This window comes from Vespa crabro, chromosome 12 (genome assembly GCF_910589235.1).
Source record: "Vespa crabro chromosome 12, iyVesCrab1.2, whole genome shotgun sequence".
NCBI classification, from domain to species: Eukaryota; Metazoa; Arthropoda; class Insecta; order Hymenoptera; family Vespidae; genus Vespa; species Vespa crabro.
The window spans coordinates 6551867-6571690 of record NC_060966.1 but is presented as its reverse complement, the minus strand read 5'-3'; the positions used below and the strand labels follow the sequence as shown (position 1 = coordinate 6571690).

Here is a 19824-nt window from a genome sequence, read left to right as displayed (position 1 = left end):
TATGGACAATTTTACGTTATACGTAATTCTTTCCTTAATACTATTGGCTGTTATAGAAACCAATCGCGCCATTAGCTGGGCCTTAGGGTCTAATTCGTTGCCATTGACAACGCGACGTAGCGTTGAGGTTAAAAGGATGGCGATATACGTTTTGTCGAAATAAACGAGGACGGTTATCATCTTTTTCTTTTCACGTTGACAATCGTGTAATGTCGACGAGAATGAATCGTTGATCTCGTCGATATATTCGTCGACCTATCTCTCTGGCAAAATAAGGAAAGATGAGTTCGATCTTCGGTGGAGGAAGTAGCGACAACAATAACGTTAACGTTGTCATTTTCGATGCGTCGAAGAATGAAAGAAAATTGAACGAGGAGTTCAAAGTGTTGCAGAGAAAGTTGAAATCAAAATGGAAATTGATCGAGTAAGCATCTCCTGCGGATCATTCAATTTCGAAGCCTCGTCTTTTTGACTTTTTAACGTTCTTTCAGAAACAACGATACCATCACCGAAGAATCATTGACGAGTGGAAGGGTCTTTGTATTACCGGGACCGAGAAATAAATTCACCGAAGTGGAAATGAACGCCATCAGAAATTTCGTCAATAACGGCGGCAACGTTCTAGTGATGCTAGGCGAAGGTGGCGAAAACAAATCGAACACGAATATTAATTTCTTCATCGAGGAATACGGGGTGATGGTGAACAATGGTATAGTTTACGATAATATTTTCTTAGATAATAATAATAATAATAATAATAATATCTTTTAATAATAATTTTAATCGTGTCCATCGATTTTAGACAGCGTCATACGTATGGGTTATAATCAAACGTTACATCCGAAGGAGTGTCTAGTCTCTCAAGGCTTGTCGAACAAATCGACCTTTTCGAAGGATCACAACGAATACTCGTAAGAGCAAGCAATAAGAAAAAAGTATAACTTTCGTCGTTATCGTTAATGTTATACGTTTCCTAATCGATTAGAGACATCAACTTCCTTTATCCGTATGGTGCGACGTTGAACGTTGTGCAACCGTCGGTGGTCGCGTTGTCAAGCGGCTCAATCGCTATTCCAATGAACAGGCCTATCTGTGCATACTATTCGGGTAAAAATGGATCTGGTAAATTGGTCGTTTTGGGCTCGGCCAGGATGTTTACGGATTCCTATATCGAGAGGGAAAAGAATAGTGCCTTGCAAGATATGATTTTCGATTTCTTCGATTCGAACGATACGACCGAGAGAGATTTACGTCAGCCGGACGACGTCGACGTAGGTCTAACATCGACGATAGAGAGATTGAGAAGAGAAAAAAATGATCTTTCGTTTTTCTTACTTTTTCTTTTTTTTTTCTTTTTCCTTTTTTTTCAGTTTTGGGAATACAACTTTGTACCCGATATAACGCAACAAGCGGACAATCCAAAAGTTTGTACGCAGGATCTCGACAATATCGAGATTCCGCGAGAATATACGAAACTGTTTAAACATCATTTTTACTCGATAAACTTGAATATGGTACCGGCTGCTATAAAGGCATACGAAACTTTGGGAGTGAAGCACGAACCATTGAGCTTGATACCAGCTCATTTTGAGGCACCTTTACCGCCTACCCAAGCATCGGTAAAACATCCACACACAGAGAGAGATCGATATAAGAATTGATTTGAAAATAATCATTTCCAATTGATTATCTTCCCAATCATTGTTGTTCTTTCATTTCTCAGGTCTTTCCACCGAGCTTCCAGGAATTACCACCGCCAGCCTTGGAATTATTTGACCTGGACGAGGCATTTAGTTCTGACTTATTGAAGTTATCCCAATTGACGAATAAATATATGTCTAGTAAGAATTTATCGAACGACACCGAATTGGATCATTACATTAGAGAATTTGGTAGTATATTAAGGATAAGCAGTTCGGACGTTCATACGGCCAGCGAAGTATTGAATCACGTTTTTCAAAAGATCTCCAGTTATAAGACTATGCAAGAAAGAAACGAATATACCTGAGGCTAATACCAGGACGAAAGATTATTCTATGATTTCCTGTATATATAATTGTCTTTTTATTGTATAAAATGTTGCCGTGCGAAAAATAAATGCGACGTTGTACGACGTTGAAAAAAAATATCACGATATATATAATTCTGAAGAAAGGAAAAGAAAGATGGGCGCGTTAGCGCCATCTCGTGTGGCAATGGACAACGTTTCGTTGCGTGATGCGAAAAAATGTTTGACAAAAGATGGCAGCAACATTTCCATTACAAACATTGGATCTGTTGTACATTTTCTCTGTTAAAAAAACACTATTGTCTGTTTTAGACTGTTGGGTGAAAAATTTCAAAGATTAAAATGCTTTGTTTAATGTAAAAATTAATGATTTGTTCAAACGTGTACATAGTGAAGCCAGAATGTCGGTATTCTTCGTGAATGCGTAAGTATATGTATATATGTGTGTGCGTGCGTGCGTGCGTGCGTGCGTGCGTGCGTGCGTGCGTGCGTACGTCGTGCGTGCGTGCGTGCGTGCCTGCGTGCCTCCGTTCGTCCTTGCATGTGTATATACACACGGCGTGTATGTAAAGATGGTGTTACAATTGGTGTTGAGGTTATGTTTGAAATTATACCTTTTTCCTTCAGTAAATATTACACCTTGCCGAGCGAACGTATCTGTGTATTATTATATAAATAGAAATTTATATAATAAAGAATTTATACAAATTTAATTGTACCATCATAATCGTTATTAAATATATTGTAATATTTGTCATGATAGTAACCAGGACAGCGAAGTTGAAGGAGACTCGAATGGGGATTTGCAAATTGCATCACCTGGCAGTTCGGAAGCTCAACAAAACTTAATTCAATTTTGGCCAAAGGTTACGGAAGAAATTAAAAAAATTAGGACCGTAAGTAAAAATTTGTTTTGTGGTTTGATTGTTAAGCACACACACACACACAATAAGATAAGAAATAAGTAAGTTTTTTAACGTACAATTGTATTGCTTCGTAGATAGATCAAAAAACTCAGTCTCTACCACTAGCTAGGATAAAAAAGATCATGAAGTTGGATGGGGATGTTAAAATGATAAGCGCCGAGGCCCCAATGCTATTTTCTAAAGCGGCAGAAATCTTTATTCATGAGCTTACTCTTAGGGCATGGGTTCACACCGAAGATAATAAAAGGCGTACACTTCAGAGGAATGACATAGCAATGGCAATAACGAAATACGATCAGTTTGATTTTCTTATTGATATTGTTCCTAGAGACGAATTGAAGCAGAGCAAAGCACAAACGGAAAGTACAGTGCGCACGTCCATGAACTCGGATCAAGTTCATTATTACTTTCAATTAGCGCAGCAACAAGCTACGGCGAATCAAAACGTACAGAATAATGGTACGGCCACGCAACCTATACAAATCGTTCAACCTTCTACGGGACAAATACAAACGATCAACATTGGTAGCCCCGTCGAACAGGTAATCCCCTATATTATCCGTTATATCGTATCGAGAAATAGAGTGATCTTCGATAAAAAGAATTCTTCGTTATATAGGGGAAAAAGAAAAAAAAGAATATTTTCTTTTGTTAGGAAACATCGAGCGCGAGTACAACTCAAACCGTTACTGTGCAGAGTCCGCAACAAACGTCCGGTCAACAAATAATCCAATTACAACAGGCGCAACCAACCCCATCTTCTCAGACCGGAGGAATTCAAATCGTACAACAAATTGTAACTCCCACTGGGGAAATACAACAAATACCTGTAACTATATTATAAAAGCAGATAAAGAGGCTTATTACGTCCATATCTTAAATGATGTAATGCTATTAAATTATTCGTTATTTCCTTTTATTTATATTCATATTCGTTTAACTCTATAGATCCAGTTGACGCCTCAGCAACTACAAATGATACGCATGCAGGTTCAAGGAGGTAGCAATCAACCTATCATAATACAGACCGCTCCCATTCAAACTCAACCACAACTCATACAAGTCGCGCAGGGTACACAGGCGCCAGTTTTCTTACAGACCAGCGCCGCCGATAACGAGTAACAGTAACGTATAGTTTTAACTAATATTTAACTCTTTGCACCGAAATCCCGATATAATATATAGTTAATGGTGAACAGGTAAGCTCAGATTGTTTAACAGGTGAACATTATTTCCGAACGCAGCTTACCTGTTGTTACTATTATTATTATTATTATTATTCTACTAGACGCAAATTCCTCTTATACGCTCTGCATATGAAGTATGAATAAGGAAAAAGAAAATGAAAAAAGATTCTGCTCTAGGAGATTTATTTTAATTTCTTTGGGGTGGGTGGGGGGGTGGGGGAAGTTTCTCAGCCAAAGTTTTCCCAAGTTTTGCGATAATCGATTGAAAGTACGTCGCTCATTGTACGGACGAAAAACATTACGACCAACAGGGTAGCCAGGCGGAAAAGTATTAGCAAAGAGTTAATTATTAATCAAAGTATCAGGTTAAACGGTTAATATAAGATTGTATGATAACGAATAAAATCTTTTGTAAATTATTCCTAAACATTCTAGAGAGATCCTTTTACCGTATATGTCCTGCCGTATAAATAAAAGAAAACGTACGTGTGTGTGTGTGTGTGTGTGTGTGTAAGGCGGCGACGTGAGGGACGAAGGAATTATCAAGGAAGGACAAAATATCAAGATTGAAAGGGCCAAACGATCTAGAGCGCACGATTCGAATCACATTCGTAATCGTAATATTTGAATTTCAAGGACGATCGAATATCGCGAGCACGTTATAAGACGCCTCTCGAAGGGTTGTCACTGAAGTGAAATGAGGTGAATTGTTGTGTTGAAGCGAGGTAAGGCGAAGAATAAAGATAAGCAGCGAACGCAAGATGTAATCTGATTCGTGCGTCGCGTTTCTTGGCCGCTGGCTGCTTCGCATGGTTGAGCGCTTAGGACTGGCTGGTGCAACTTGTATTATGTTTCACGTTACTGTGGTTCTTGTCTGGTAAATCTCGAGACTCCTTGAGCTGCCTTCGACGATCTCGAAATATCGCGCAGCGATAAAATAATAATATATGAAAGCTTATATAAAATCGGTTAACTTGCATGCGTACTATGTAACGGACGTTGCTGTTAAGGAAAATGCAAAGAAGGAGGAGATCGATCTCGCGAGAAATAGATAAGCGTACGATATGTAAATGCGATATCGAGAAGGGAAGGAAAATTCGAAGAGGATGCCAAGGACGACTGTTTTAATTCGAAAAGGACTAGATGACGGAGGAGGAGGAGGAGGAGGAGGAGGTCGATTCGTGGCTTTACTACTCCAGGCGTTGACCCTCTCGGTTAACGAAAAAGAGAAGAAAGAAAGGGGAGAAAAAAAAAGAAGCTTCTATTATTACGGAACAAAGATGTACTCCATTTAGTGACGTTTCTCGAGCATAGAGTAGTCCTCGGTCGTCAAGGATACTAACGAAATGCGCACGCAACATTGCGGTCTCTCTCTCAGAAAAGAAGAGAGGGAGAGAGAGAGAGAGAGAGAGAGAGAGAGAGAATGAAGGAAAGAGAGGGGAAGAGGGCCAAGGAGGATCTTGGAGGCGTCTGGAATACGCGCCTTAGCTCTTACATTAGAGCACCAAGAGATATATATCCCAACCAGGCCACAATCCTACGCCACTGGCTGGATACTCGGATTTCACGACATGTTTACAAAGATCCTAGAGATAAGTTGAGAATGGCCGCCGCGCAGCCCCATGCCTCCTCCAGCATGGGTGTAAGGTGACAGCTGCCTGCGCCTGCGTTATGCTTGCACACAGGGTGTCCGAAAATTAGCCGCCCCGGGGGCCCTTATAAATCACGAGTTCGCGCCACACGATTGACCCGTTGCAATAACGCCTCGTAACTTTCGCCGAATTGAAATTTCCTCCCTGATCCATTCTCTCGTCCTTCCTTTCTCTTACTTCCTATCTCTATCTTTTTCTAGCTTTGCAAATGACATTAGAATTCTCGTTTATAATATTCGGATATACGTTATTATTCGGATATTATCGCGATCGTTTCATTCTTCCTTATATTTCATTCGATTCGAATCGAGACACCGACATTTTCTACGAAACCAAGGGAAGAGTTAAAAAACTGGTTTGGCGATTAACAAACCGATAACCGACGCAATCATTTTAATCCGTTCCCTCGACGGGGGAACGCGTAAAAAGCATTGATAAATTTCTACGATAGCCATCGATGAATTTTGACGATTATTCTTTTATCTATTACCTTACTCCTAATAGATAAAAAGAAAAAGATAAATTAATAGCTATCTTAAAAATATCACGAACGTAATAGGTCGACTCTCTTATACGTGTACACCGAAATGGAGGGTATGTGTTGGTCGTCGTTGAAGGTAAAAAACGCGAATGTTATAAAAAGGACACATATGTAAGCTTCTTAACAAGCCGAGACACCCCGTATAACGTGGCGAACGCTCGCGTCCGTGTTCGTCTACTCTCGTCGACGTTCTCCAAAGTGTTCTCATGTGAGAGTATGTCCCCCAATCCGCTCTCCCACACAAGAGAGAGAGAGAGAGAGAGAGAGAGAGAGAGAGAGAGAGAGAGAGATACGTCGTTTACTTAGTTCCCTACGAGCCCACCTTCGTTCCACAGCTCTATGCATCTGTATATATACATGCAGTCTCTCTTGTTCGTACGTACGTGGACGACACTTTTGCGAGCAAAATGTATACAATATTGTGTGGAAATTATAATTTCTGGGGGTTTTTTTTTTTTTTCTTTTTTGTCTCGACGATATCTACGATATCGTCAATCGTTAATAATGCGAATAATAATTTGATATTATTGAATCCTATTCCTAATATTATGTAACGCTATAATTGTTGTGCGCAGAATCGTTAATTACGTTTTTTGCACGTACCAACGAGAACTTGATTGATATAGTTCGTGCATTACACCTGCTCTAGCTAGTTTAATACATGTCGCGCGCTCGAACGACTCTCTCACAAGGATCGAACATTATGGAACATTTAAATCCAATCCACGTATGATGGCTCTATGAAAGCTTTTTGAATCGTGAGCTTTCTTATATCAATTTCGAGTAACTCGGACGGAGCTATGAGTTTACGTCTGATCTGCAACGTTCGGAGGACTCCTCCTGGGACGTGGAACGTGCATTCATCGAGATACGTGCCCAGAATTCCATTTTTCTTTCCTCTTAAAAGGATGATAGTCGAACTTTCATCGGAGCTCAGAAATTCAACGGCACTCGAGGAATTATTACAAGAGGACGTATTAGTTCGATTATTACAATTATTGCAATTGTTATTTGATTGCAATTGTTCTTAAATTTCTTATCGTAGTTTGACCTAGTTAACATTTCGAGTTTTCACTTGACAAATCGATCAGTATAGCTCGATCATCGTGTAGCCATAAGAGACCATATCTTTCGATGTGTCCAACGCGCACACGCGTACGAACGAATTTGCACGTGCGTTCTTACGAGTTAGACGTGCAACAACGGCGCGGGCACGGGTCGATAATACGAAAATTTCTGACGCGCCTTTGGGAGAAAGAGAGAGGGAGCGAGCACGTGCTGCCCTTTTGCAGCACGACAAATAGGAATTATTCGAGGGACGGGAAAGCGAGCCGCGTTGGGGGTTGCTTCGTTGCGAATATATACGACAAAGGGGATTAGTACGTTCGCATAATGACGGATAAGTGCGAGGAGGGTAGTCGGAAGAATCATCCACCGACTATAATCTCTTTCTCTTGAATCTTCTCTTGAACATTTTTCTTCGTTTTACTCGAAGGATGCCTATCGCTACGAAGAAAACGATTTCCTACGCGGAAATCTTTTGCCTCTCGGCAATTATATATATGCACATATAAATATGTCTTTGTCATCGATAAACCGTCTTGGCAAACAAGGGCATGTCATAAACGGTAATGTATAATGGAAACTTGCGTAAGAAGAAAGTTAGGTGCTGAACTATATGCATTGCAAATTGGGAATACGTTGTCCTTGGGAACTTTATGCAAAGTTTTCAGGGAAATTTGAGAATCCATCTAACGGAGAACGCAACAACCCACGACGATGGGGACGATGTAAGTGATGGAAGCGCTGAAACAAACTTTCTACCCCTATTTCGCTTCCTCTTTATTAGCATAATCGAAAGACGCAGGTACAAGTTTCTTATCTTGTCTCTCTCAGACTTCTTCTCCTTTCTTCCGAATATTTCAGAAAAACGTCCAATTCCGTAGACAAAATAACATTGTTAAGTAAATGCCATAGTCCAAATTGATAATCGTCGTCTTGATTTAAATCGTCGCCAATTACTGAAATATTTGACACGTCGTTAAGAGGAGAAAAGAAAAAAAAAAAGAAAGCAAAAGCGTAGCGCATTATTTCATTAACGAGATAGCTAAAATAAATAATATTGTTATCGCTGAATATTTCGTTATCGTAGATAGCATTGCGAATGGGAAGAAAGCCGAGAGTTTATTTTGACGTTAGGACAAACGGAAGAAGCTAACGCATCTCGACTCCGAAGGCTCGCTTATCGTACACCGTGATCGATAATAAACGAGAAAAGAGAAGACGGTCTTCTTTCTCTCTTTCCCTCCGCAGTTCCGAGAAATCGAACGTTATGACGCACAGACGCGGACGGCGGACCTCCCGTCAAGAGGAACGGTGTCCTTTTACGAACTTTGACCTCTCTTCCATAGACGTGAAAGAAAAATAACAGTTTGTAGTGGTGTCCAGACGGAGCTCCAAATTCTTCGATGAGCATTTGCATGAACGATTTGAAATTCGTGCACTTTCGACGATAACGATGTTTTTCCGTTGTTTCATTCCTCCTTTCCGCGTACGTAGGATATATCTACGTAAGTAAACTCGACATAAACTACGACTATGAACAAACGTATCTGAAAAATTGTCTGGCAATTTAATTAAAATCGTAGAATTTATTTTATTTATTGATCGCGAGTATTGATCGATTGTCCGGATCTTATCGATACGAGGGGAGATTGGCTCATGTGTAAATCCCGTTTAATAATGAATCCGAGATATATGTAGATAGAAAAATTGTAGGAAAATGAAAGAAATTGACATGGGTTCCCACGAGGAAAAGAGAAAACTTTTGTCCTTTATCCGAGTACCACGTTTGGATGAAACAATAACGGGTGGTGTCTTTCTCTTGAAGGCCAAGAGCGCGACCGTCTTCCGTTTTGTTTACATGCCCTCTTGTTCGCACCAAGCTTTCTCTCTCCCGCACACTTTTACGGTATACATACGGTATACGACATAAGGCTACAATCATATATATTTATATTTTTTTAAATGGATACATACTCTCCATCGAATATTCTCCAACGATGGCCTATAGAATGAATATAGAATGAAATTTTCTCGATCGATTTATGTCGACGATAGAATCGACTAGAATGAAACGTAAGAAGATAAAAGAAGCAGAAAAATATTTGTAATCGATCTGTCGCACGAGAATAAAATAAGAAGAAATCGCGATAAGGAAAGATGACAAATAGGAGGGAAAAGATCGTCGTCGCTAATTCAGCAACTATCGAAATTTACATTCCGCCGGCTCTATCAAGATCGTCCCTGAATCGTTTCCCTTAATTACTCCTTCCTTTCCCTTCTTCTTTTCGCTCTCCCGCATTCCCATTTTAACATTCCCCTCTGCAGCTCACCTTCGGGAGAACCTGTCCTTAAAAGCCGAAAATGCGACGATCTAACCAACCGCCTCTCGTCAACGAACAGTTTACGGATTGCGTCTGCTACAATTCCTTCGGAAATTGCGTTGGAAAATTTTCCTCTTTTTGTCAGAACTTGGACAAATTGGACACGTTCATCTTTTCATTTTTTACTCTTTATACTCGTAATAAGTAAATAATTATGCCACGTACCACTCTTTGGTTTCTAGCTTCCATTCGATTCCGGGATATTCTCTCTTTTCCAGATCGACGACGCGTGCGAAAAGACAAACGGACGACGGATAAAAGAGCTTTTCCATTTTCTCTCTCCCCCTTGGGATTCCATGCCGATGGTGTTTATTGCGTTCACGTTCTCGAAGGAATTTCGAGCGACAAAAGTAAATACGATTTAATCGATTCGATAACAAAATTTCTACTGATAACAAATATTGTGCTATACAATTGATATGTTTCATCGAATAAATTTATCATAATTTACTTTAATATATTTAACTATTTTAGAATAATTTTTAAAGAAATTTCTTATTCACACATTAGTGGAAAAAGTAAACTTTTTCGGGAGAAAAAATTTGCCGAAAAAGATTTTGAGATAATATTTATTATTTTTTAAGAAATCGCATGCACACGCGCGCGCGCACCGACACATTCAAATTCTTTGGAGGATGAAGAGAGAAGGACCGAATAACATGGCAAGAAATGAACGTAGACAGAGTGAGAAAGATAAAGAGATGGGGGTAGTAGGAGAGGGAGTAGTAGGGAGATGGAGGGAGTCCGACGACCACGTGACCACCGGGCGGGGGTGGCCAGGCGACATTTCGCATGCTCAGAACACGCCAAGCTGCGGCGTATCGCACATTGAGGGACGCAAACAGAGGGAAAAAGAGAAAAAACGAGATTAAAAGAGACAGAGAGAGAGAGAGGAAAAAGGGAGAACAATAGGGAAAAGACAAAGAGAGTGAGTTCGCCGATCGCACACCTCGTGAAAAGTTGTGCTCAACGTCGTTCGGGAAATTGGTTAAAATCGCTACAAAATAATATCATACGAGAAAGGGGGAGGAGAAGAGAGAGAGAGAGAGAGAGAGAGAGAGAGAGAGAGAGAGAGAGAGTAGTGCGAAATAAATTATCGAGGAAGAAAGAAGGTGACCTACGTTCGTGTGTCGCGCGTGTGTCATATTCGTTTGTTTCGTTTGAAAAGGAAGAAGGAAATAAAAATAAGCAGAAAGAGAAAAGTGGAAAGGTCGTTTGAAAAGATTCCTTTTTCATTCGAGAACTGTGCGTCGTTCTTTCTCTTTGTAATTGATTCTTTCTTCGATCGACGACCGAGAAAAACAAAGAAGAATATAACAAATTTTATACATTTAGGAACGTGCTTGGATCATCGTTCTGGACGCGAGTCCTTCGTTGGCGAGATGCTACTATGGATGTGGAAAGTGCGAGAAAAGTGAGATAACGAGAGACAAAGAGAGAAACAAAGGAGATCTCTCTCGCAAGAAAGAGGGAGAGAGAGAGAGAGAGAGAGAGAGAGAGAGAGAGAGATTTAGACAGAGGAAGAAGGTATACCGTAAAAGTACGTAATCGCGCTTCTGCCAGGTAGGACACTTATTTGTTGTTTCAATTTTTTTATCGGCCATGTAAACAAGATGCTTAGATTTTTTCCTTTTTTCTTTCCTTTTGTTCTTCTTATCTAATGATATACAGGCCTTTTTATCGGGGGAAAAAAGAAAAGAAAAAAATAACAAGCCGGGTGTGGATCTTGTTTTCCTCAAAATTTCATATTTCATCGAATTTACGAGATATAGGGAAAACTTGAAACATAGTAAAAATACACAGACTGATAATATTTTGTAAGAAAATGTAATTGGGTTTTTCGCATTGCACTGCTATTTATATTGTTCATTGACAATTAGTAAGAACACCCAGTAGACACGTACACGAGCATGTATAAATGTTAACGCGTACAAGCTAACAGCTGTTGAAAACCGTCATTATCAATTGAGCATGCGTAACATATGCATCTAATTCGGCTCGTTACCAGTAATGTATTTTAATTGGCTGTACGCGCTCTCACAGCATCAAGGAACGCGAGCGTTTACTAAAAGTTCTTCCGCACTAAGTAATAATCCTCTAATCCCGTTTATTAGAAAGCCGCATACAGTTTTGCGCTTTGCGCTTTGTGAAAGAATGAAAAATCGATTTTTCGCAAACGTATTTGGATAATTGTTGTTAGGATGAGTGCGAGTTAGCGAATCAATTTGAAAGGGAAACTTAGTATTTCAAGAATATTTAATCGATTAAATAATTCATTCTTTTATCAAATAAATGATACAATCGTAAACCGCTTTTTTTCCATCGTCGATATCCCTAGAATATAGCAAGAAGTCAATTTGTTTCTTTTTTTAAATAAATAAATTCTCATGATATTGTGTTTTTGAAAAATCGACGAGCACGCATTGGTAGGCACGTCGAGTCGAATCCATCGAAAAGCAAGCATCTTAAAAGCGGTTGGTCTCTCGAATTTCTTCTCTCTATCCCTTACACATTCGTAAGGTCTGCCAAAGGACCCGTAGCAAAGCCCCTGGGTCCTTTCGGACAAGAACCTTTTGTCTTGCCCGGCTGCAACTATTCCATCTCTCTCTCTCTCTCTCTCTTTATTTTTCTTTTCCCTTCTTTCGAGCGCGTAAACGGAGAAGGAGCTGAAAGGAAGGAACGTGTGTCACGGCCAAGAAGGAAGCTGCGAGTCGCACGCGTTTTCGTCTTCTTTTGGGAGAAAAAGGATCTTCATAAGTAATCGACGTAGAGATTAGGTGTAGTTACATGTGTGCGTAAATAGCTCCACAGAAGCAGTTTGTATGCCTGAAATAAAAATTTAAATAAGTATATATATATATATATTCTAATAACAATAGAACTGTCAAAGTGTGATAATGATATGGTCGCGTCTTTGGTTATTATAGTATGTGCGAACTAAGCAGTTTCTTCCGACGACGGATACTTTGTTGGTAATGTCTGTCTGTCATTCCGTCACGTCTCTCTCTCTCTCTCTCTCTCTCCTTACGTGTCCGTTTATGTGTATGCATACGCACACCGGTAGATAGTCCGTTTAGATAAGCGAAATTCCGTTCATCTCGTTTCTCTTGGTTATCGTTCTAGTGAAACTTGCAACGCGACTCGCAAATCTTTCGGCTGAATCAGCGACTATTATTCTTTTTTCTTTTCTTTCCCTTTTTCTTTCTTCTCCTTGCTTTTGCATAATTCTCCTTTGTCGTTCCTTCTCGAAGAAAGATTACAAGTGATTAGAAATCAGTTTAAAGAGAAAAATATTAAATATTAATATAGGCACATATCTAATTTAAGAAATGAAAATGCATACAATGCGTATACTAATAAACGACATATAATAATGCGTATAGTTGAAAACGTATAAATAAAATGTAGTTCCGGTCGTCCTCCCTGCCCCTACCCTCTCTGCCAACCGTTTGAAGATTCTCAACTTAACGAGAGAAAGAAAAGCTGACTCCGTTCTTTCTTTTTCGTTTTATTTCTTTTCTCAAAGCAAAGTTCTCCAAAGAGGAGCTCTCGGGCTTGATAGAGTTACGAGCTGTGTTCTGAGACTCGTCGTCCGTGGCCCGTGAAAGGGGGGCCCTTACGCAAGAGTCTCAACCACGGAGCTATGGAGCTAACGACGATGGAGCTAGCGATGGAGCTAGCGATGGAGTTAGCGATTGAAAGTCGGCGGTGAAGGTCGGAGGTGGTCGGAAGTAGCTGGACTTGGAGGTAGACTCACGCACAAGGGCGGAGCACGTTGAGAAAAAGAGAAAGATAGTGACTTGGCAACATAAAGAATACGTAATGCAAAACGACGCGAAAAGAGATTTCATTGGCCGACTCTAAAGGTGTTCCTCGTGCACGCCTACCGATCCGCCGTTCACTCCACCTCCTCTTCTTCGACACGCAATCGGCAGGGCTTAATGAGACGTTCTTCTCTACTATAAGGCCTTCGAGAGAGAGAGAGAGAGAGAGAGAGAGAGAGAGAGAGAGAGACCCTTTAGGCATATATATATATATATATATATATATATGCCCACCTATGTTCCCCCAATCGAGAGACTATCGAGAACTTGATGAAAGATTGACCGCGCCACTGTATTTTGTTCCAATAGAGTCCAAAGATAGTCCGACTATTGTGTGATTTGTTCGCGAGTTGTTATTGTTAACCCTTAAAAGTTTAATACATCAAAGAAATCATGTTAACGTTATCCGTGGGTGAAATTTCACCCCACGATATTATCTTACATTTTACATAGCAATAGGAAAAATGTGAATGCGATTAAAAGTTTGTATTTTATTATTTAATATCGGATGAAAGTATAGAGATTAATTATTGGGCTGAAATTTCACCCATGATGGCTTTTAAGGGTTAACGAAGTAATGCATTTATTTATCAGATTTTTCCATCCGTTACATGGACCCACCCACATATTGCATAACAAAATACATAAGAAATTTGAAAGCGAAATATATATATTCAAGGTAGTACGATCGTAGCGCAGAGTCGCGCCGCGATTACTACTTCTAGAAGGAATTTCTCTTTTCTTTGTGCGATTATAAATACGATACTTAGAATAAAGGAATGGGCTTTCGAAGGAAAATTTTCAATCGCGTACGTGTGCGTTCGTGTTTTAGGTAGAGTGATATGTTAACCGAAGACAATGACCCGACGAAACCAGCGGGCGTTTTAGACAATGCTGGCAACGTGTCTTCCTCGACGGAGGCCTCGGTACAGCACCCTCGCAGCGCAAACAATGGTGGGCAATATTTCTCTAACTACATTGGCGTAGAACCCAATGAGAAAATGACACGATAACATTTCGAATATCGATATGATCATGCATAATTGTCCAATTGCTTGTCGGCTCGTTCATTATTTCATTCCATGGAATTGGTAATTTAATCGGAGAACGAAATAGTTCTCCGTGTATGGTTGAAAGTACGCTCTAATGAGAATTTCGGTTATAATAGAAAGAGTTGAGTTGAGTTGATTCATGTTATATTTGCCTGTTCGTACGAGCAGAAACCGAAGTTAAAAACGAAGTTCAGGACTGTCCGGAGAACGAAAGCGTGCCGGGTAGCGAATTGTACATCGACGATAATGCCGAGGAAAAGGAGCAAGAGTATCCGGATTCTATGGAGAAGGCTGACTACGGTACTCTCTATGGCGCCAATCAATACTACAACAGGTATGCGATTGATTATCGCCGATCGAATAGTACGCTTCTATATAGTTCCATTATTTCCTGATAATCGCGATTAATGACGGCCAAGACGTTTTCGATGGAACGTTTCATCATAATTATGGATGGATTATGATTCCTATTTCTATTTTACGTAGAAAGAGACGTAGGGCATTCATTTTGCTTGATTTCTACGTATGTTATGTCCCAATGTACGTCACGTAATTTGAACTCTGTGGTTAAACTAGATTTTAATCAACGGCGAATGACCGTTATATCCGTATTATCGTAATTTATGTTATTCGTAAATTTATTCGAGAAGCACAAGCTAAAAGTTCGCTAAAAGTTTTAAGATTAAAGTTTTGATTGCGATTAAATTTGACGGATCGATAGAAGAAATGTTTTTCAGTTATCTCGTATTACTGCTGGAGATGGTCGAATATTACATTAAATAAAAGAGATATAATACAATTGAAATGTTTCGTTCGCAACGCACACGTTTATCGTTCAATTTATTCGAACAATTAATTTGTTCAGCATCTATCAATTCGATTTTAGCATATACAATTCGCCTACTTACGGATCGACGACGGGCGCCAAGAACACGTCTAGCTTGCAAAGCTCTTATCTGACTTCGTACACAACGCCAAGCACGATGACGCAGTATTCGTCGTATGCCGGCTACAATAGCGGCACCACGACATTCCCTAACGTAGGGCAAAATATATCCTCGGCTTCCCAGGTGAAAAGCAAAAGAAAAAAAATATCAATGAAAAATAGAATCGAAGAAATTTCTTTTCAATCTGTTGTTTTCTTAAAAACGAACGTATTTTATTTTCCTTCCCAGAAGCTGGACTACACCGCTTATGGTAGCAGTTTGTACGGAAACGACAGGGTACCCCTTCAATATTCTGGATATTATCCAATGCCCGGTTACCACACCACTCATACGTCCTTCAACATAGGAAATCTCAACTTTGCTGGTAAATTAAATGACACGCGAGCGCGTGTTGGATGGCTCCAAAAAATGATTGTTGTTATCGTTTCATTCGTACGATCATTTTTCGGAGTCATTCTATCCTTAAAATTGATTTATTTCATCTTATTAATTGTCCTTTTGATGCAAAAACTAAAAAGATTCGACGAAGACAGCACTCACGTTGGACGCGAGCGCTCATGATGCGAGTGACCCGACCGCACGAGAGACCACAAACGTCGAAGGTAATACGAGTCATTTCGGATCGATCGTATCGCTTTATTGCTGGTATTTTCGATAAACGTCGACACCGATTCGGAGGATCAAGCTCGAGCCTGTATTTGTACGAGTCTCCAAACTTATTTTAAATATTTACAATTGCACCAATTTTATCGAAGAATCACGAACATACGCTCTGATTCCATGTTTACTTGCAATACACACACACACACACACATCTATCTACGCGTTATAAGCAACAACGTTTATATCGTTAACCGTTCGTGACCATCGAGTAAAACTATTGAATCCTTTAAAGAGTAATTGAAAGTTCAATTAAATCGAACGATATTTTTTCCGTAGGAACTACAGCGAAGCCTTGCAGACGCGGTAGGCGACAGAGCGGAAGCGGAAACAGTATCGGTTCCGCGGACACTACGGAAGCCGGCCCCGATCGTATATTCATTTGGGATCTCGACGAAACCATAGTCGTGTTTCATTCGCTTCTCACTGGTCAATTCGCTACGAAGCACCGAAAAGATCCTACCTTGCTCGCACAGGTAGCCTACAGGATGGAGGAAATGATATTTAATTTGGCCGACACGCACTTTTTCTTCAACGACATTGAGGTCAGTCGAGAGGTCTCGAATGTCGTTCTCTCCCTCTCTCTCTCTCTCTCTCTCTCTCTTCTCGATCTCGATTGAAATATGTTCGACGTTTTCAAGTATATACGAAGACGCGTCTTACCCGATGACGACGACGTCATACGTATGTATGTATGTATGTATTTTGTTGTTATCAGGATTGCGATCAAGTACACATAGACGACGTATCGTCCGACGACAACGGACAGGACCTGTCCTCGTACAATTTCGCAACGGACGGCTTTCAATGTGCTTCGGCGAACAACGGCATATGCCTAGCCTCCGGGGTACGCGGTGGCGTAGATTGGATGAGAAAGCTCGCCTTCCGTTATCGCAAAATAAAGGAGATCTACTGTAATTATCGGAACAACGTTGGCGGTCTGCTCGGAGCGGCGAAACGCGAACAATGGGTCCAGCTGCGTTCAGAGATCGAAGTTCTCACCGATAATTGGCTCACGTCGGCCGTCAAGTGTCTCAGTTTGATCAACAAGAGAAGCCATTGTATCAACATTCTCGTAACCACAACTCAACTTGTTCCGGCCCTCTCCAAGGTCCTTCTATTCGGTATAGGTGGAATATTTCCTATAGAGAATATTTATTCCGCTTCTAAAATAGGTCGGTACCACTCTCGTGTGTTTCATTATCGGGACAAGCAGTTAGTGAAAAAGTATACATCATTTATTTCCTTTCTCTTTGTTTCAGGAAAAGAGAGTTGCTTCGGAAGGGTGGTGGCTCGTTTCGGTCGTAGATGTACCTACGTCGTGATAGGGGATGATTCCGATGAGGAGACAGCAGCGAGAGCGCACAATTTTCCTTTCTGGCGAATAAACAGTCACTCGGATACTCAGGCGCTTTACAATGCTTTGGAAATGGGATTCCTTTAACCTGCTTCCCTGATGGAAAGGCAAAGGCAAAAGGAACAAAAAAAGAACGTTTCTCTTCAAAGACGCGAGTTATCTTTTATCGTGAAAAACTTGAAGGCAAAAAATTAACGATAAGGATGAAACGAAAAAATGGGTCCACAAGTGATATAATAAACAAATGAAAATATGACGAGCGCCGGGTGTAAAGGGGCGATGAAAAAGGTGAAGAGCGTGTAAGTAAAGACAGGGTGTTTTCTGAGTACTGCGACATATATATATATATATATATGTGTGTGTGTGTGTGTGTGTGTGTATAGAAATATTGAATCTTAAATTATTTGATCAAAGATACGAATAAGCTGCTGAAAGCTTATCGTAAAGATGTATCTACGTAAGATCACTTCCGATCCTAAAGAAATAATAAACTCGTGTATTAATTTCTATCATAAAGATACGATTCGCAAAAATGGATACGCACACACATATCCGAAAAGTATTCAAATTGAACCTTTTCGTTAAGCGTTCACTCCAATTTTCTAGGATCCTTGAATAGATCTAATTTGTTGCGCACAATCAGTAGACACCCTGTAAAACTGACAGTCGAACGAGCTTATTTTCAGTCGATCGACCAAGATCTTTTCGAGAAAAGATTTTGTTTTCTTTCTTCTTCTTTTTCCTATTAATTACGACAAGCAATCCATCCTTTCTGTGTACTTAAAAAAACGTGGTACGGTACGTATATACCGGCTTACCTCTCTTCTTTTTTTCTTTTTTATTTATTTATTTCCTTTTTTCTTGCTTCGTTTGTCGATACTCACTCATTCATTGTTCTGTTTTAATTGTTCTTTCCATTATTTTTATGCTTATTTTGAAGAAATGATCAAATGATCTTAAAGTTACATTATTCTAGTATTAAAAGAACGATACATAAACTTTTTCCTCTGTTATTACATACATTAGCGTGATATTCGACATGCGTTGCAAAGAAGTAACAAACACGTGAACTTTATTTTTGTTGTAAAAGCGATCGACGTGAAAGAGCGTGAGATTAGAAAACATTAGGAGATTAATAATTATTAAGGAAACAGAAATTAATAAATATAAATATGTGTGTATATGTACACTATAATGGGGAGAGAGAGAAAGTGCGAGAGTGATTAATTAGATAACTTTATTAAAGCATAGGATGGGACACGCATTAGCGCAAAGTTAAAGACGTTGAACGACTGTGAAAGTAATTTAATGTAAGTTCCATGAAATATAAGCTCGTTAGGGGGAGACTGTAATTCGAAATATAATCAAGTTATATTGTACAGCGGCATTTTATGTTTTATCGATCATCGAGAGAGTTAACGAAGGGAGAAAGAGAAGCAAGACGAGAAAGAAGAGACGAAATAGATATTTCTTCCTGTTGAGATCGTTATGTACATGCAACGTATACGAGCGTATCGCTCTATCTGTTTCAATTCGCCAAGTAGTTTGTTTTTCCCTTTCCTTTTTTTCAACGTTTTTCCTTTCTATTTAAAGAAAGAAAACAAAAGTATATTGTTGCAAGTTCGACGATCGTAAAAATGTATGTATGTATGTATGTATGTAGATACTTTGAAATAAGTATGTACTTTCCTTTTTCTTCTCTCGTTACATACAAGCGCACAAACGGCATACAATTACATCTCTCTAATTTTTATCATTAATAGAGATAATTTAAGGGTATTTCAATAACTCGAACAAGTCCAAAGTTAAAAATCGAGTATCAACATTCCAAAATTTTATTTAACGCATGATTATATCTCTTTGTCGCTGTTTGTGATGCAGCCATTATCGGCCGAATCGTCTATAAGAAAATATTTGAATGTAATTACTTCGTTATAATATTAGATTCTTATGGTTAGAAGATTTTTTGCGATCTTTTATACCAACGGCGTATTTTTATAAAACGCTTCCGCATTAATCCTTTCTGACTTACGTATGGCTGCATCACCATTCGCCATTCGCGATCATTGCCTGCGTTGATCGAGTAAAAGATGCGACAAATCAATTTATTTGTACTTATGCCATTCTTCTAATACACAAATATCTATACCATATATCATACTACCATGCCGATACGTAAGATAATTTGCCGAAATAAATTGCACATTTTAATTTTCAAATTACA

General features: G+C 39.5%; 3 protein-coding genes across 14 annotated transcripts; all 3 read left to right on the top strand.

Annotated features, from left to right (window-relative positions):
• The first annotated feature begins 121 nt into the window (after nt 1-121).
• On the top strand, nt 122-2126 carry LOC124428419 (intraflagellar transport protein 52 homolog). The gene is made up of 6 exons (XM_046972402.1): nt 122-424; nt 492-709; nt 803-911; nt 986-1271; nt 1371-1619; nt 1724-2126. Exons 1-6 carry the CDS (start codon nt 282-284, stop codon nt 2006-2008), a joined length of 1290 nt encoding a protein of 429 aa, XP_046828358.1. The 5' UTR covers nt 122-281; the 3' UTR covers nt 2009-2126.
• A 136-nt stretch (nt 2127-2262) lies between these two features.
• Nucleotides 2263-4548, top strand: LOC124428421 (nuclear transcription factor Y subunit gamma-like). 2 transcript variants are annotated; one of them, XM_046972406.1, is made up of 5 exons: nt 2263-2432; nt 2772-2904; nt 3009-3476; nt 3590-3763; nt 3883-4548. In XM_046972406.1, the coding sequence occupies exons 1-5, from the start codon at nt 2410-2412 to the stop codon at nt 4054-4056; spliced, it is 972 nt and encodes a 323-aa protein (XP_046828362.1). In that variant the 5' UTR covers nt 2263-2409; the 3' UTR covers nt 4057-4548. The 2 variants fall into 2 exon arrangements, with proteins under 2 accessions (XP_046828362.1, XP_046828361.1); XM_046972405.1 differs by lacking the exon at nt 2263-2432 and adding an exon at nt 2481-2603.
• Nucleotides 4549-6804: 2256 nt separating this feature from the next.
• Nucleotides 6805-19819, top strand: LOC124428415 (eyes absent homolog 4). 11 transcript variants are annotated; one of them, XM_046972393.1, is made up of 12 exons: nt 6807-8104; nt 9979-10110; nt 10345-10688; nt 11096-11300; nt 14417-14538; nt 14805-14970; nt 15523-15706; nt 15812-15947; nt 16102-16185; nt 16523-16788; nt 16962-17418; nt 17506-19819. In XM_046972393.1, the coding sequence occupies exons 5-12, from the start codon at nt 14427-14429 to the stop codon at nt 17685-17687; spliced, it is 1587 nt and encodes a 528-aa protein (XP_046828349.1). In that variant the 5' UTR covers nt 6807-8104; nt 9979-10110; nt 10345-10688; nt 11096-11300; nt 14417-14426; the 3' UTR covers nt 17688-19819. The 11 variants fall into 11 exon arrangements, with proteins under 11 accessions (XP_046828345.1, XP_046828344.1, XP_046828349.1 ...); XM_046972392.1 differs by having other exon boundaries at nt 10345-10970; XM_046972391.1 differs by having other exon boundaries at nt 10345-11005.
• The last annotated feature ends 5 nt before the right edge of the window (nt 19820-19824 follow it).

Excerpts from the sequence above, each read along its gene's own strand:
- LOC124428419 (XM_046972402.1), top strand. The coding sequence starts at position 282 with ATGAGTTCGATCTTCGGTGGAGGAAGTAGCGACAACAATAACGTTAAC. Across the intron at positions 425-491 it reads TCAAAATGGAAATTGATCGA|AAACAACGATACCATCACCG; the intron begins GTAAGCATCTCC and ends ACGTTCTTTCAG. Across the intron at positions 1,620-1,723 it reads TACCGCCTACCCAAGCATCG|GTCTTTCCACCGAGCTTCCA; the intron begins GTAAAACATCCA and ends TTCATTTCTCAG.
- LOC124428415 (XM_046972389.1), top strand. The coding sequence starts at position 14,427 with ATGTTAACCGAAGACAATGACCCGACGAAACCAGCGGGCGTTTTAGAC. Across the intron at positions 15,948-16,101 it reads AGGAAATCTCAACTTTGCTG|ATTCGACGAAGACAGCACTC; the intron begins GTAAATTAAATG and ends AAAACTAAAAAG. Across the intron at positions 17,419-17,505 it reads TTATTCCGCTTCTAAAATAG|GAAAAGAGAGTTGCTTCGGA; the intron begins GTCGGTACCACT and ends TCTTTGTTTCAG.
- LOC124428421 (XM_046972406.1), top strand. The coding sequence starts at position 2,410 with ATGTCGGTATTCTTCGTGAATGC. Across the intron at positions 2,433-2,771 it reads TCGGTATTCTTCGTGAATGC|TAACCAGGACAGCGAAGTTG; the intron begins GTAAGTATATGT and ends TTGTCATGATAG. Across the intron at positions 3,477-3,589 it reads TTGGTAGCCCCGTCGAACAG|GAAACATCGAGCGCGAGTAC; the intron begins GTAATCCCCTAT and ends TTCTTTTGTTAG.